This window comes from Sylvia atricapilla, chromosome 9 (assembly GCF_009819655.1).
Source record: "Sylvia atricapilla isolate bSylAtr1 chromosome 9, bSylAtr1.pri, whole genome shotgun sequence".
Lineage (NCBI taxonomy): Eukaryota > Metazoa > Chordata > Aves > Passeriformes > Sylviidae > Sylvia > Sylvia atricapilla.
In genome coordinates this window covers 3,775,415-3,793,801 of record NC_089148.1, presented here as the reverse complement: position 1 = coordinate 3,793,801, position 18,387 = coordinate 3,775,415, and the positions used below count along the sequence as shown (strand labels likewise).

The window sequence follows — 18,387 nt, the reverse complement described above, 5'->3', positions numbered from 1 at the left end:
ACCACTAAGAGAAATAGGGAGAGCATAACTGAAGAAGACTGCAAGTCATCAAAAAAGCCATAGGTTTTTACCACTTAGTATACTAATTTTAGAACACTGCAGACAACACTGCTTTCCTAGGTCTGCCATATGCATCAAGTATGGTGTAATAAATTTTTCATAACTTCCAATTCTGTTGCTCACATAATTTCCTGGTAGCCATCATAATCTTGTCTTTAAAACATAGCAGTATAATCCAGAATTGTGATGAAAAGGTTCTGAGTCTTTAACAAGGAAGTAACAGTTCAGCTTCATGTTTGAAAGCAAAATGTTTTTAGTGGCTCATCTGATTTATTTTATGGTGTTTGAGAAAAGTGTAGATTAAACCTTCTCCATTGTTGACAAATGATGTGAATTAACTATGCTTGTATAAAGAAGTTCACACAATTCCTGTGATGTGAATTCCAATCCAGTCAAGAGGATCCCAAAAAAACTGTGCTAGGAACCTACTCCATTATAAAGACCATGACATTAAGAAAAAGGTATCTTATCCTTCATTTCAGAATCCAGTCTGAGAGGTGATCAAAGAACTGAAAAATATCTTATGTTAACTACAATGGACTGAGTGCAGTGTCTTGATAAAGGTTCCGTCTGTTCTTGTGCTCTCCTAAATGACCAGGAAAGTACACTTTCTTCAAGCTTTGTAGAAGTGATTTTGAAAACTGAGTTTTCTTTACTCAGGAACTCTGTCCACAGGAAGTGAAACTTCTTTTGAACCAGAGCTACTCATTAAATCATTTCAATGCAATCAGCCCAGTCATCACAACCCATTGTTTAATATAGGAGATATGTGCATTTTTTCTTGGCACAGTTTAAGCATAAATTCGTTCTGAACTGATGAAGTTCATTGATAAATACTCCAAATTTACTTTCTAGTTCTGCTTTTGATGTTTAAAGTTCTGCAAAAGTATGTACTTGTAAAGACTGCATGATACATTCTAAGAATTTGTAGCCACAAGGCTACTTTTAAAAAGATCTCTGACATAAAAGTAATGTTTGTTTAGATACCAGACTAAAGTGACAACTATTTTTTCCTAGAGAAACATATAAAAAAAATCTCTGTTTTTATTACAGTGGAGTATTTTCAGAGCAATCTGTTCTAGGAAATAATAATTTGGTGATTGTGGACAATGAGAAGGCAAACTCAGATGCTGTAAACCAGACAGTTTTTCAATAAAACCCAAACTGGTACTACCAGCTGGTTTTATGGAGACTGATGACATGGATTTTATGACTGCTCTGTAACGTGAGCTGGGTATTGGCCAGTGACAAAAGTGAATATCCTCACAGTCTTCAATTATCAGTGATGTTACAGCACCATCTGCGGGCCCAACCTAGACTGAGCCACGATAAAGGAATACCAGTTACACACACCCACAGAATAATTATTAGTTCCTCTTTGAACTAATACATACAAATACTTTAGTTATATATAACCAAAACACAGCTTGCAGAGCATTTTATCCCAGTGAAAACCCTTCTCATACTGTGTAACCTGAACATTTGCATGAGTTCAAACGCCAGAAAAGTGAGTCCTGTTAATACTCATCCTTCAGTCCAGTGTGATTAACATGATCATTTCAGTGCATGCTTATTTGTAGCCTAACGGAGGATTTAAGACATAGTACACCACCTCATTTCCCCTTGTAATGTAAAGTCAAAATATGAGGGAAATCTTCCTTCCCAGAATTACTTAAACAAATTAGCTCAAAAGGTATTTAGGGTTTAAGAATACTTGTAAGAAGTTCCTGTTTTGAAGACGCTTTTGCATACCAAAATTCGGCCCTTTTTTACAGCCCATTTTGCTGAAAGTTGTCCAAACTTTCAACAGTGCAACTGCCTGACAGTAGCAAATATATATAAACAATTTACTAAATATCTCCTTAATGAATCCTCCTTGACTGTCAGGACTGAGAGCAAATCCCTGTTGGCCTAGCAGACAGGTGAAGAGTTTGTCAGGAAAGGTATCGTTTAGATATTTTCATTCAAGAAAGTAAAGGTGCTTTAAATCTTATTTAACCCTGCTCTTTGCATCTTCACATTATTTTAGAAACGAAACACGGTTTTGTAACAGTTATGCCAGAAGACCAGACACCTTCACATCTGGATTTTGGCCAAGTTAGATGATGAGAGGTAAGTAGATCACCATGCTGACGCTTCTTTGGAATTGTCTAAAAATGAGGATTTAATCTGTGTGGAATTCATGGCATACTTCCCTCAGTAAGACATAATTGTTTATATATTTTTCTTTACAAGCCCTGGAGGAAGATGATTTGCCCACCGTATCTTTAAAGGTTCAGAAAAGAACCCCAAACCTAAAAACACAGATGGTAAAACCTGTGCCTGGATCAGGTAGCCCCAGGAGCTCCAGTGGTCAGCCTCACCTTGGGTCCCCTTGAAACAGAGTGTAGTTTTAGATAGTGAAATTATTTACCAAATACACCAGCACATGGACTGGAATTCAGATGTATGCAGTTAAAACTGAAAGCCTCAACTAAACTCAGATCTATCCCCACAGCAGCCCAAAAATCCACTGGTGCCTGTGATTTCCCTGGGGGGATTTCTCAGGATCTCTGTAGTGCCTCTGCACGTGCTCACAGAAGAAACTGTGTGGGAAAGGCCACTTTCCCAGTGGCCAGAACAGTCAAACGAGGTGACATTTGGATTTCACCTCCTGGAGATCTGAGGGGTGTTCACTGCTCATGCCTGGTGTATAACAGGGACATCAAAATCCGTGGCAGCAGCCACAGGGAGATGGAGGTAGCACTCTATCCAGGAAGGGAGAGAGCTGGTTTGGTGCCTTCCCTCACCAGGGAGGGTTCTGGTTTTTCTCTCTGTGTTTTGCCTTCCTGTGGTGAGTCCATGCAAGTGCATGAGACCCACACGGGTCCACTGGTGAAGGAACATTCCTACTCCCTGCAGGGAACGAGCCCATGGAATTATTGCCAGTGGCAGATGAACAGAAACGCTCAGGACTTTCCATGTGCATATCCCCCGTGGAGACAAAACTAGGAGCTCGTGTTCTAGCAAATAATGAGGCTTTATAAATGTCACTTTTAACTAGATTAAATTACACAAGTTCATGATTAACCAAGAGATGAGGCAAGAAAAACTTCAGCATCCTGCAGCTTTTATAGGACTCCACATAAGGCATGAGGAGACACTAACCCTGCAGACTAGTTGTTATGAACTACCCAGACATAAACACCCATAATTAAATTTATGTTAATTTTTGTTGTAACTGATCTAAGTAACTCCTTATTGTCAGAACTTTTAATTATAAAATATAAATTCGCCAAATATCTCTAATACAAATAGCTGTTCTAATTTATTCCAATTCCAATAAAAACCTAGCCAAATACTAAAGTTAATAAAGAAAAGTGATGCAGTCCTGGTTCTTGTGCCCACGATAAATTTAGTTAAGAATTCAGACACAGCTGCAGCAAACAAATATTGAATCTCATGTTTCCAACCTCTGTCCAAGCTACGTCTTTTTATGTTTGTGTTAAAATATAAATTCTCTCCTTACTGATTCCAGATCTTAAACTGAATTTTTCACACTGTCCTGCCTACATATTAATTATAGTAAAATGCAGACACTTAAGGCAGCTATGTGCTATGAAGTAGTATCCTTGCAAAGATGCACTTTTTCTGTTAAAATGGTACAATTAAATTCCTAAATAAATCTGGAAGGCTCCATATGAGGTATAATTTTCAAATAAAATTCTAGATCCACTTCCATATATGCCCCCACCCCTGAGTTTGTGGGGGTTTCAATACTCATAAACTTGTTTTGTTTAAACAAGTTTTGTTTAAACTTGTTTTGTTTTGAGAAGTGTTTGGCACCTTCTGTTTGGATTATCCATTCAAGATCCAAGTGATGATAAATTTTATTGCACTTCACTTACATAAAAACACAGGGAATTGTGCTGTTTATATGTGATTAATTACTTGGCAGCCATATTTCTGTATGTACTGTAAGAAAAAAATTATATAGTAGCTAACTAGAGACAAGCAAATTCTAGGAGAGCTGTTGCTGTTCACTTCTCTTTGGAGACTAAATCCAAAGTGCACTTATGTAAAGGAAAAAAAAGTAACCTAAAATTCTTCTTCAATTTTTCACATATTTCTGGGATTTTTTTTAAAAAAATTATAAATACTCCAGTGGAAAAGACAATCAAAAAATACTATTCCTGTGTAGAATTTGCATTTTGATGAGATTAACTCAGTCTAGGCATAATTTAAATCAGAAAAGGACATATATAAAGATTTTACACTACACTAGCAGATAAATACTTTATATATTTCTTAGATTAATTCCATATGCTCCTTAAATGCGTGCAACCTTTATAAGTATACTTCTTCTTCAGAGCTTTATGCAAAGTGCTTGATTCTCTTCACAGTTAATTAAGCCCTTTGCTGTTCAAATTGCTGTAATCATTGTAACAGACAGTGGTTTTAAGGATCACAGACCACATCTTTTACTCTTAAAAAAAATCTTATTTCCAGTATTGAAAAACTGAACGTAGATCTTTCCAACAATACTTCTCAAGGTAGTTTTATTTCCTCACTCTCTTCTCTCCATGTCACACCTCAGCAGTTCATGTTTAGGGGAGTTTCCACAGAAGGGGTGCCAGAATTCTCTGGGAAGACAAGTGGTAAGAAGGAGTACAAGCAGCTCTCTACTCCTTGGGTTTTAAAATAGTTTTAGCTCACCTATAACCCAAAAACAAACAAGTACAGACAGAAACTGCAATCCCTCTGGTTCTCTTTACATCCACGAGAACAAATATCACTGAGATGCCCAAGCTCGTCCTCCAAATACTGTGGGACTGAAATTCAATAGAGGTTTCAAAAAGAGGGGTGGGAACAGTTACTGGTTCATGTCCCTGATTCCAGGGCCACGCCTGGGAGCTCCTACAGAGCCAGCCGGAGGGGTGGGGCTGGGACATGGCACAGTTCTTCCCAAGGGACTGGTGGAGCTTCTCTCCAGGAGACACTGCCTTTAGTCCAGGTGGGTGCCTCTCCTGCTCTTCCCTCGCTTCCCAGCTCATCCCTCTATGGACATTCAGCCTCAAAGGTGCCTTAACTTAGCCAAGGCGAAGTAGCAGAGATGCTGTGATCTGTTGGCCAGCTGGCAGTTTGGGATGAAATCTGCCCCACCTTGTGCTGTCTGGCAGCCTTCAAACACACCTAGCATTTCCTCAAAAGATGACTTAGAAACTGGCCATTTGTGGGAGCAACCTCAGTGGCCTGCACTTCAAAGATCATTACTTCCAGAGTTCAGGAAAATATCAAAGCATTGCTGCAATGTGAGGGGTTGGTTTTCTAAGTTTTAGATCCTTCCAAAATTCATGACAGAATAGGGTAGAATTACAACACAGTGAGGTGGACTTTCACTCATGAGCTCTCAAATCTGACTTTTTCTAATAAATAAGGAAAAGATAACATAAACAGGACTGTAGAGAAACAGTACAGTATTAATTTTACATTTTTGCTAATTCCTTTCCTGCTTTTCTTTACTCCTTTGCAGTAATTTTCTTCCTTTTTATTATTTTAATAAGGCCTAATTATGGGGGGGGGGGGGGGAAGTTTAGCACATATGAAGTAATTTTAAAATCTGAATGTAGTTAAATGCATGTGCATCAGAATAATCAGTGTATCCCAAGGCAACCTAATACACACTGCATTTTGCTACACAGTCGGTTTTAGAAAAATAATTTTCATAATTACAATTGTTTTGGTTTAATGGTATGGGTAATTATTGTGGGTAGAGCATTTATTTCTAAAGCCTCTTTCCTCTTTCTGTGAAAAAAATGTAATAGAAAAGGAGTATTGTATTTTGAGAGCTTCTTGGCATTTTAAAAAGTCATAAGCAAGATAAACTATAATTACTTTTGAAGACATAGGTACTCTTTGCTCTTTAGCAGCAAGAATTTTCTACTAATCTTGTAATAACTCAGTCAAATTGAAACAATAAATATTCCAGCTGCCTTTCTTAGAAGTTTCTGTTCTTTTCACAGTGGAACCAGGATTTCATCTAATGGAATTGCACTGTCAAAACTAACCGAAGTCAAAAACTTTGACAAAATGTTTTTAGCTTCATCAAGAAAACTGCAGTACAGAAGCACACTCAGAACATTGAAAATTACCTTCTACTCTTTTATTTTCATGTGCTGAAATCCTTATATTTCAAATAACAGTAAAGCAGTTAATGGGTAGAGAAATGCCTCTTGACTTCTGATGTTGCAGTGACCATGTTCTTTCTTGCATTACCTTGTTTTTTGGATCCTAGATGTTTAATATCTTATGATGCCAAAATATATGGTTCCTAAAGAGCTAAAAACAAAAGAAAAGAGATTGCTAGAGATATGCTAGTTATGCTTGTTATGTTTTTAATCTTCTAGGGGTGTGTGGTACATGTGAGCTGCATTAAACTACTGACCAGTTTATCACAGAATATACTTATGCCCTTTTTCTCTCAACCTCCAGCAGCTGCACATTCCCTGCAGGTAGTGTGGCCTTTGCAGCTCTCACTGCAGCAGATTTGTTTGAACAGCAGGAGGAATAGGGAGGGACTTTAATCCCCAACCCCTTTCTGATGCTGAAGAGGCAGGAAAAGAAGTTGAGTTGAACCCAGGAAAAGATTGGGAGGAGCTATTGAGTTTTATATTTCTGTTTCTCACCATCCAAATGCATTTTAAATGGCAATACATTTAAATTCATCTTGGCCAGGTTTGTTCTGTCTTAATGGATCAGAAAATAGGATGAAAGAGTTCATGTGTCAAGGCAAAGGACAGGAAGATCACTTCTATCCAGTAAGTGATCTTCCTTTCTACCTTAACACATGATTTTTTTCATCCTGTTTTCTCCCCTCGTCCTCCTGAGGAGAGGGGGAGTGGGGTGAGCATGTGTGTGAGTGTTTGGATGCTGGCCAAGGGTTATCCACCACACATTGGTATTTACATTATACAATATCTATTTTATCCAGATTAAATTATAGTTGAGCACAAATTAATTTCTTACTTTGCGTTTCTATTGCATATTCTAAAAGTACTAAATCCAGTCACTTTTTATAGACTGTCTCTTCATTGCTACAAGTTACAGAGTATTTCTACCTTATCAAATAGGTGAAGGTCCTGCTGCACTGTCCTTTGTGTTAGTATGCAATTCCTCTGGAAAAGACTTAAAACAGAAAGTCAAGGACCTGTGAGCTTGTCCTCAGATTCTCCACAGGAACAGAGGTAGGATTCCTGATTATTTCAGTCCTCCTGAATCTGTCATTTCTTTATGGAGCAGCAAGAAACTACTAAAGAATCTACCAAAAAACACTATGCTTATATGACTGGGATGAATCCAGAGTTTCAAAGATGACAGTAAGAAGTGTTTGATTTTGCTATTTGATTATGAGCTACATATTGCATCTGTTAAAATCGAGTTTTGGAGCAAAAAATCTGAAAAAAATCAGATTTACTATACTTTTGCATCTCCCTTTCAAATACATGTGAGAACCCTTCAGAGACCAGAAAAGCACTTTAATGCCCATTTCTTTGGTTGGCATTCTCGGGTGTTACCAGTTCATGATGAGAGGGATACATGTGATTATCTTCTCCCTGCAAACTGTGGAGCATCTCCAAGGCTTAGATAAATTTCTGTATTGTTTCATTGAAGGAAGCCAAAATTTGAAAGTGTCTATTATGGAAACCACAAAGAACTACCCAAAGCTACAGTATGTGCACAGTTCCAGTATTTATACTTCACTTGTCTGCAGTCGGGGAGGATGGGATCCTTCAGCTGAAGCCATTTGGAATGTATGGATCTAGATCAAGGCAGTTGTTTCAAGCATTCTTTACAGAGGTAGTTGCTGGCAGGGGGCACTTCATCTCAAAGGCTGTCTGCATTAATGTGTCTGAGATACCTCATGCACGTGAAGTAATATTTACTCTTTCATTTCCCTGTTTTGCCTCCCAGTCTCTCTCCTGGTTGGCAAGGGCCAGTTCCAAATCATAACAGTTTGAAGTCTAGATTTTGTAAAAAATTTAGTTCACGTGGATATCAAATGCTTGTTTTTAACTTAATGAAGTAGAAATATTTGCCTTTCTAAGCTTCTTGGGAGTCTATACTTCTGTTGAATTATCATTACTGACATCCTTGCATTGCCAGTGGAGGCAATAATTAAGTATATAACAACATTATCATTAATACTTTCAATTAGCTTCAAGAAGCAAAGTCTTGGGTCATCTCTCATAACTTAATTATTAACTCTTTTCTTGTATCCCTGCAGTGCATATTCTGTACCAAGCACAAGGAACAGTGGCTGAAATTTTGAAGTGCTGCTCTTCAGACATTTATTCATTGTACATCTGTTTCAAGGTAGTTGCTTCTAATAGAACATCAAGAATATGCAACCATATTTTATGCATATTGTTTTGTTTTATAAATTCTACATTTATAAATGCCTTGAAGAAGTATTTTTATAACCTTAATGTACAAATTGATGTACTTGCACACAGCGGCTTCATGTTATTAATTCATTTCCAGATTTTAGTGGTTGGTTTCCATTGGATATCAAGCAAAATTCAATGCTGCAGAATCTCATGTCAGTGTTCCAAAATTACAGAATGGTTGTTCTCAGCCCTAATTCTCTAGAAACCAGAGAACTGCGTGTTTCCTCTGCTGCATTTGATGTAATTTGTTTCCCTCTCCTGCTGAAGCTAAAATTTATTTGTTCTTTAGTTTTTTTTGGTGCATCAGTAAATAAAAATGTAATATTCAGTAATATGTACTTGTACACTTGAAGTTGTTAAAGTGTAGTTGTGGTATAAAGTTGCTAGTGAGAGAGAAAATATCTATGCTGGGAAATAACCATGCTTTTAATTTCTGAGACAAAAACTTCACTGATTCATTCCACTGCAGGTTTTAAAAACTCAAAAACTATATGCTTTTTACTTTGTATACGAATTTATGTGTGTTGTGGAATTGGAGTGAAACAGTTAAGGAAACACACTGCATGCCATTGAAAGAGTTCTTGTGACGTTTTTTATTGCAGATTAGGTAACACATTTTCATAGCTAGGTCTGGCTTGGCTGGACATTTCCTTGAGAATGAAGCTATTATTATCAGCTAGCACTTCCCTCTCTGGGTCTGTGACTCTGGGAACCAAACTGCTTGGGTGTGCTAAGGCAGTGTTGGGGAAGAGAGGGGTCTTTGGGTTGTTGATAGAAGTGAGCCAGGAGGAAAAATACATACAGTTAAGCACAGATAGAAATAATCTTTTTTTCACAGCTCCACATTTTTCTCTCTCTACTGGGTGAACTGTTGTCTGCTCAAACTCCTCTGATCAACAGTCATTTGACCCTGCTCACTCTAGAACTTCATCATCCCTTCTCCAGCAGTGACCCTTGAGATTCCTGTTCCTCAGTCTGGTCTCCAGCCCAGTTAGGCTTGTGCTACATTTCTGATAATCATGATGAGAAAAAAGCATGTGAACATAAGATTGCCTGTAAGATGACCATTAAAGGATCACCTCCCTGGCCACTGAGGGACTGTGCATACTGTCTCATTCAGGGTTAATGTAGTGGTGCTTAGCCTGGTCTTGTAAGATCAGAATTTTATTAGAAGGCAGTCTGTATGTGAAGGTACTCCAGAGGAAGCAAAACTGTTCTGCTTTCAACATGAAAGACAGTATTATTCTGAATAGCTGAACTTTGTGGTACATTATTCATGGGTTATTAGAACTTCTGCTTCATCAGAAGCCGTTGTTAAGTTTTCACTGCTTGTCTTCCAGCAGATTTTGAAGAGAACTAAGTGTTTTGTTCACAAAGATTGCCTTGCATTAATTTTAGGGACTCCAAGTGTCTCCAGCTGTCTTTGTGTTTGTTTTAGCAAATCTTCTGGGGCTAATGAGCAATTAGAAATTCATTAAGCCAGGAGAAATACCGGGTCACGTTAGATGCTATTATTCCAATCTAGCTAAGCAGCAATTCTGCTGAGTTAAGTGGGCAAATGGACACACCTGACTGCTTGTTTCTGCTGCTTTATGGGCTGTTAAATGTGAGGACTCAAACCCTTGCTATGGATCCTTTTGCCAGAGAGTCCTTAAATCAGTGGTGTGTGCCACACACACACACAGGGAATTCCTGTGAAGTGTGACTCACACTAAAATCAGAGTATCCAGCTTGCCTGCTGAAGGATAGCCATGGTTCTGGAAGCTTCTCTGCCTCCTTGAGACTCTGTTAGAGAAGCCCTCAGTATGAAACAACAGATCCTCCTAGTATATTGGAATGAACATTTTTAAGAAACTTGTATTTTTAAAAAAAATATTCAACTGGAATAGAGTCTTCTCCCTGAAGGTATTAAAAATAGAAAAGTTATTCACACTGCACATGCAAACTCTTCTGGGTAACGTCTATGACAGTTCTTGGACAATAACCTGTACCATATACTGTTTCTTGAAAAAATGTAGACTGCAGTCTGTGCAGCTGTTTCAATTGTTCCTTTGTTTCCCACAGTGCCCATTTGAAATACTTCACCTGTGAATAAACTCATGAATGACTAAAGTGTGGAAAAGCACTGAGCAATAATGGACTCTAAGCAGAAGCACTGAGTTGTTAAACCTTGGAATCATTAAGAGGAAGGCAGGAAGTAAAAGCAGATTTGCTGCCATTCCTAATATGAATGAACGTGACTTGATTTCAATACCCTTACAATGCTGAAAAACACACTCACATCCTGAGTTGCCTACTGGGCAACTTATTTGTGGTTTGTGTTTCAGAAACAGAATGTTCTTCTACCAATTAATACAGAAGAGAATATAAACACTTTTGACTGGTTTTTTTGTACTAGTAGGACATCAAGGGAGTTCAGAGAATAATCAATTTTTCCATATTAGACTACCTGCAAAATTACTTCTACTAGCTCTCTGTGGATACTTGTAATAGAAGAGGGTTTAAAACCTTGAGTATGTTCTTCCCCATTTGTGACAGTAATCTTGGAAGATCATGGGAAGATATGTTTAATTCTGTAGAAAGCTTAACAAACTGCAGTTGCTTCTTACACAAGCAGATGCTTTCTTGTGTACATCGTGCCGAAGCAGAGGTTTTAGATCCATAATGCTTTTTCACACTATGTGGAATTACATTCATTTTGTGGAATGGCTTTATAAATTTCTTTAATTTCCAACGAGATCCATAATTTCACGTGAAAATGTATCACTTTTGGGTAATCTGGATGACTAGGCACGAAATTCTTTGGACAACTGTAGTTCTGGTATATTCATGAAAATATTAAGGGCTTCTTGTAGGAATCATTCCCTAGAGGGATGCTCTCATTTTTGTGTTATGATCTACTCAGGCTTCTATAGACTAACTCACCAATGTTCAAAGGGTTGTGTTTCACCTGAGCTACCACTGTCTGCAGCTTCACACAGTAACCTCCCAGTTTTCTGCCAGTGTGGGGGGGCTGCCTGTGTGTGATGAGAGGGACTTTCCTGCAGCTGGGCTTTCCTTTCATTGATAGCCCAGTCTCAGTCTCAACCTCTGCAATGTGACAAGGCTGTGTCATTCAACCTGATCTGTGTAAACCCAAGAAATAAAAACCCAGGTCCTGGAAGCTAAAATGGGACTGAAACTAATCTGTACTAATAAAAATGGGTGACAGGCTGAGACTGAAAATTATTTCAAAGACTGAATTCTTGACACACAAAACCTTGTTGTCAGCTTTAGGTATTAACATATTTGCTGCTACAAATCAGGCATTGTCTCTCTATGGGCATCAGATAATCTGGTGTCAGCAGTCACTGACATGCTGCCAGCTGCATAAATACGCTTAGGAGCATCTAAGCAAAACGTGGTGGAATTTGACATTTGTTCATATGGGTTAAATAGCAACAGGTGTTGTCATTCTGTTAGTCTGACAAAGTTCAACTGCCATACTGAACAGGCCATAAACCTGACAATCCCTGAAATCAGAGTTTCTAGGCACCACATTTCTGCATTTGGTCACTTGCCCACTGTCAATCTGTTTCCAAAATCTGAAAAAAAAATTACCCCTCAGTTTGCAAAATGGTTAGTGGAAACAACAAGTGTATAAAATTGTCTCTGAATTTTGTGGTGAGTTACACATCAAAGTTGTGTCTCCTCCCTGGTGTCTTGTCCCACTGTATTGCAGAAGCTGTTCTTTCGGCTGGGTCCAGCGTTTGGAACGTAAGTCAGTGGATCAGGTCGGATCAAGTATCTACAAAAAGAAATCACAGCTGTTACTAAAACAATGTGCTGCAAGCCAGGATAAGTGGATAGAGTTGTAATGTTGAAAAGACCTAAGCAAGACTTAAGAGACTTACTTTGAAGGTGCTTGGTTTAGTTCCTGTGGTAGCATTGGTTAGGTTTTTTTTCGATTTAAAATACAGAGTAAGAGGAGGATGACAGGTTTATAACATTACAAATATATGTATTATATATTTATATGTGTATTTTAAGTCTATACATATACAGTATAATTACATGTCTCTTTAAATCGAAGTCTCCATATTTTATTTTTTTACAAGTCTTGTGGCTATATTTTTTTGTGTGTGCTTTAACTTACACTATATCATTCAGCTCTAATCTTGTATCTGGAGATGGGTTGATCAGGATGTAAGAAAGGGTGTTCTGATGATCATTCATTTCATCTAGAGGACAGGGGAAAAAAGCATCAAATAAATTACATTTACAAATTAATTGCGAGAAGCATTACTTCTGATGTATTAATTTGATGAAATCCATTGAGCTCTAAAAAAGTGTCTGGTGTCAGAGTGATTTCAAGTTAAGTTTAGCAATTTCTTTTCAACTCATATTAAAACTACCTAACATTATTATCTTTTGAGCTATCAGTTCTAAAAACATCCTGTTTTCTAATGGTTTAAAAATATTTTGGGTTTTTTTAGTCATAGAAATTTAAATGTAACCCAGTCTCAGTGGATTTCCCAATCCATCCTGCAGCTCTGGTAAGTTTGAGGTGAGCAGGGACTCCTGCGCTTGGCTGGCAACAAGTTCAAATGATGACCAAGGTTAAATGCAGGTGCATGGCATTCTCATCCATTTCCAGATTTGGTCAACATAAACCTTTTTTCCTCCTTTTTCTATTTATCTAAGAAGCACTTCCCTTTTATCACCTGTGCCAAGGGCTTGAAATGAGAAGGCTGTATAACTGGAAGTTGGTACGTCTCTTGCATTTTTAACTGTTCTCCTAACAATGGGTTGAAATGAAGGCTGGTAGTTTTTATTTTTAAGGTTTAAGCTACACTTTTGTAGCTGCCATTGCATTACCTTTTGTATCATTTTCTCTTGGCACACTCCTTGGACTGCTGCAGTGAGACTGGTTTTAAGCTTATTGGACTAAAGAGGAGAGGCAGTACTTCTATGTCAAAGCCTCTTTAGTTTTTTAGGAAAAGATATAACTCAGATTTAAATAAATGCAATCAGGTAAAGCATTTAACTACCAAGATTTTGCTGCTTTGTAGATGGTATCTTATAGTTCTAAATTTGAGTAATGAAATGAGTATTTCCTTTTTGCTTTTAACTAGGATTTGAAAAGGAAAACAGGAACACAACCAAGTTTTCTTGTTACTATTATAAAATATGAATTTACAAAACATTATTGATTATTTTTGATTACTGATTGTGATTATTATTGATTATTGATTATTTTTGATCCAATGTTATTGTGGCCTGTGAAACCCCTGGAAAATATTTAGCCCTGAATCTTTCTGCAGGGTTATATACAAAGAAAGAAGGCATGGAAATTATCCATATGGGGTGTGGAATAAAGAGCCAGTATTTACATATCTAGAAATTCCTGGTGTTACTAGGAAATTAGAACCCACAGTCCTAGGCTTTCCACCCAACACACTCCAGGGGCCAAGGCCAGTGAAAGGCAACCTGGCCAGTGAAAGGCAACCTGGCCAGCTGTGGTGCATGTGTTAGAAAGTGTTACAGAACTCTTGTCCATAGCTTAAAAACTCTTGAACAGTCTTACAAACTAAAAAGCAACCTGACATCAGCCTTGCTGGAGAATGATTTTATGGATAAAGATGACATTTAAAGACCTAGTGAAACATGCTTTCTAAAAATTACTTTCATATGATACTTTGGCATTATTTTTGAAAATTGTGGGGAAAAGGCAATATCCTTCACATATAAACAACCCCTGGCCTTGACACATAAGTGAACTTCACAACAGCCCTGTCTTCATCTTTATTTCAAGGGGTTTGTAGAAATATGGTGCAGCTGTTCAATGACTGGGGGATGTTTATAAATTCAGCATGCACGTTTCATCTACTAAATATAAATTATGGCATGCTGCTTCATGAGCCCTTCCATCTCAGCATAGGAATGGGTGATAATGGAATGCATTAAGAACATTCCAAGTTACTCTTGGTAAGTGAAAAAAACCCCCAAACAACCCAAACCTAAGCTAACAAAACAAAAATCATTATCAGAAAGTTGGTCTTTTGTTTCTGGCTCCATCATTTCTTACAAATAATTCACCTCACACCATGCTAATGTTGCTACTGCAGTACTGTATTAGGGGTACCGTATCCTGCTGGAGAAAGGCCCAGGTGCTTCATTCTGTTCTTCACGAGTTCAGCGAGCTCCTGCCTTTCTGACCTTCTGTAGAGGTTCATTCTCTGCTGGTTGATCTTCTCAGCAGTTTTAGCAGAGTGCCTGGGGGCCCTCCTGCTCAGGCGCCGTGCCCACTGCATGCTCTTCCTGCGCAGCAGCGGGTGGTCAGACTGGTCACTGGAAGTGGAGTTCCGGTGATTACCCCGGCAGCCAAACTGCTCTTTGGTGTCTTTGGTGTCCTCCCACTCCTCCACGCTGATGGAGATTTGAGACTTGAAAGGAAAAAGGACAAGAGAGATGAAGGGCTGTATTAAAAGCAAGCAGATGAAGATGTTCTCTCCTCTTGCTGACAGTGCAGTTGGACATGGGGTTTGGCTGCCATGGAGCTGAGGGGACTGCTAAGCTTTGTACTTAGTGAGTGTTCCTGAACTGGGCACCCTTTACCAGACTTGGACTTTTCATGTAAAAAGCTCACTTATAATACAAATACTTTTATCAAGGGCGAAAGCAGGTAAGTGTTATTTTGTGCCAAATCGCAGTGGGATTCTGAGAAGAGCAAATTGAGCCTTCTGATATTGCCCTTCCTGAATCTAGGAATCAGTTCTGAATGACTTCTCCACTTTCTTCCCAGTTTGCATATTTTTAGAAATCTAACCTGTGTAACTGCTATTTACATGTGTGTTGTGGATTCATTAGGTAATTGTTCAACTTTGGCTGTACTGTTTTCAGCACTCTCTTAAGACCACAGGTAGAACATGCCTGTTAACTGTATCTCAAATTCCCAGGTCTTCTTGACCATCCAGCAGGCATGAAATTAGAAAGCAGTAACCTTCAGTGTGTTTCAGGGCACCTCCCGTAAAAGCAGTAATTGATTCCTACATTAAAGAACAGTGATGTTACTCATATAGTGACAACCCCCCCATAATTAAGAGCCAAAATCTGTTTTTCTGTTGCTGTTTTTCTTATGCCACCCAAAAAAGACCAATGGTATGTGCACTGGTCTTTTATTGACATTGAAATAGCAAAGTCCTTGCTAGTGTCAGTACAAGCACGTCCCCAAGTGACTGGTCACAGATTTCAATGTGATGAGTGTTTAAAATAAATTCATGAAGTATAAAACAAAGATGATGTGAATGAACAGGCTGAGTTTATGTGAATCCCCTCAAACTGTGCTGGTAATGATCAGTGAATAAAGCAGATTTAAGGGAGGAGCTACTGAATGTCCTTTTCCCACTAACATGAAATCAGAAATCAAGATTCTGTTGACCTCATCAGTACCTTCCTGTAAGGGGCTCACCACAGAATCTGTGAGGTTTCTGGAGTCCATAAAATAATATTTGATATGAGTAAGCTGTGAAAGATAGCTGCATTTTTCACTTTTGCACAAATTAGATTTTATCTGTGTAAAAGGAAAAAAGCAACAAACCAACCCAATCAAACAGCAAAACAAAGTCCATAATTAAAAAGAACACTACAGATGTTTATGTTGTAGCACTTCCAAGTAAAATCACATTTTTAATATTCTAGACTAGGATCTTCCAATAAGTCTCAAGTAAAGACCAGCTAATTTATTGAGGCTCTTCAGCTACTCTGCAATAGAAAAGGGATTTTGTGGGGGTTTTTTTAAAACAACCTGATCTTTTTAAAATTTTATTACTGACTCCATGGATGTTAAGGCAGAAGAGAGAACCTGGATCCCTTTGAACAGGAATGCAATTTGATTTTGTTGTTTGTTAGACTGTCATTTTGGGTTTGTGTGCATTTTGCAGCAAAGACTAAAGTAGGCAGAGTACATTCCATAGGAAAAGGTGCTATAGACGGGTAGGAAGGAGCTGTTTGGTATGAACAAATCTGATGCAAACTGAATGTAGAGGGTAGTCTTGCTTTGCTTTCTTCCTGCCTACACTGGCAGCTTTCCTTGTCGAGCTCTTGACAAAACAACCAGACTTGCTGACAGAAGTAGTGTAAAGGCAGAGGCCAATCATCATCACTATGGGAAAGTTTGTCACTCTTTGAGCCAGAGACTAAATGGGAGAGGCCAAGTGAAAGAACAGGGGTTTTTTTCTGTGAATCTGTAAATCCTTATCTTGAAGTTTTGAAAAACTTCATAGGTGAGCTGAAAGCATAAAGGAAGGCGATAAAGCTAAATATTTACTTCAGCAATGATGAAGTTTTTATCATGCCTGTTGAGGAAACTGTGCAGAATGGCCCATTGCTGTACACAAGAGGAAAAAAATCAACTTTAAAGGCAAAGCAAAATCAAAGTCCAAACTCTCTTTCAAAATCAGCAAAAAAGTGTCTGCCAGTGGCAGTTGTTAAACACACAGAAGATAAAGCTCCAGTGCCAAGTACTTCTGTGTGTCCCCCTCTGTTCTAACCAGTCTTGAACTTCATTTAAAAATATTTTTTTATAACTATCATTAGCTTCAGGTTTGATTGTTTTCATTGAATTTCATTTCCTAGTTCTGTAGCAGGTAAATCTGTTGCATAAGCATGACTGATAACCTGGTGTCACTCCTGTGCCACACAGTGAAGAAAAACTGCCTTTAAACTCTTGGTTTTGTTTGCTTTTTGAAAGGCAGGTTCCTGTCTCACGGATCCCACTGTGTGCCTTGAAGGGTGCCATTGCTCACTTGTGCTGCCAGACAGTTGTGACCCTCTCAGGCATGATGTTCTAGTAGGATGTTTCATGCCTTAAAATCTAAACATTAGGCTGGTCAGCACATGGCAGGAATGGGAATGTAGTCATGGACACACCAGTGTGCGTATTTGAGATGATGGTGATTGAGATATCTGTGGTGATAACACCAAACATCAATGATCTTCAGAGTTTTGCTCCCTTGCCTTGCTGCTCCCTGGGAGCTGTGTGTAAAACAGTTTATTTCACAGCTGTGTGTGAAATGGTTTGAAGAAGTAGTTTCACCTGTTCCATTCTGAAGCAATGCCTTATTTTTTTACCTTACTGCAAGTTCGATACTAACTAAATTTCCTGTTCTGCCTACCAGGAATGCTACTTGCATCCAGGGTTCTAGAAATGCTTTTCTGCTCCAAAAGTTGTCTAAACCATTGCTAAGTACAGCCACGCTTTCTTTTTGTGATGAACTTGGGGATTTTGCTCCCACTAGAATTTAATGGGTTTAATCTTAAGGCTTTAACCAGATGATCTTTTCACTATAAGGATGCTCTGCTACCTTCAGAATTCAACAGGAGCAGGCCCAAAAAGACCCAGAATTCCACTGGGCTTCTCTGAAATTCCCAGTCTGTCAGCTTTTGGATTTTTAGCAAGCTGTTTGTGTCCAGAACAATGTTGCTTTAAGATCCATTTACTCAAGGATGATCCATTGCATAGTTTGATTTTCCGTGAGGATTTTACTCCCACAGTTGAACCTAACATAGAGTTTCTGAGATCGAGTTACATTTCTTCCTAGCAGCCTATGGGACTATGTTTTGGATTTGTGATGATAATGTGTTAATAACAGGGATGTTTTCATTACTGCTGAGAGGTGCTGACACTGAGCCAAGGCATTTTCTGCTTCACATCCACCCCAGCAGCAAGTGGGCTGGGGGAGAGCACAAGAAACTGGGAGAGCACACAGCCAGGACACCTGATCCCAACTGCCCAAAGTGATATCCCTTATCCATGGTGCTGTGCTCCACAGGAACAGCTGCAGGAAGTTGAAGGAATTAGAAGACTTAAGGCACTTGTCTTCCTAGCTGTGCTTGATGGAGTGCTGCTTTCCTGGAGATG

General features: G+C 38.6%; 1 protein-coding gene across 6 annotated transcripts in view; it reads right to left on the bottom strand.

The window, feature by feature from the left end:
* Positions 1 to 9,069: 9,069 nt before the first annotated feature.
* Positions 9,070 to 18,387, bottom strand: part of KCNT2 (potassium sodium-activated channel subfamily T member 2) — a 116,396-nt gene continuing 107,078 nt past the window's right edge. For all 6 annotated transcript variants that reach the window (XM_066324625.1, XM_066324628.1, XM_066324626.1 and 3 more), the window contains 3 exons: positions 14,611 to 14,911; positions 12,622 to 12,706; positions 9,070 to 12,273 (listed from right to left, as the gene is read on the bottom strand). In XM_066324625.1, the coding sequence (XP_066180722.1) occupies positions 12,162 to 12,273; positions 12,622 to 12,706; positions 14,611 to 14,911 (498 nt within the window). In that variant the 3' untranslated portion in view covers positions 9,070 to 12,161. The remainder of the gene's footprint in view (positions 12,274 to 12,621; positions 12,707 to 14,610; positions 14,912 to 18,387) is intronic.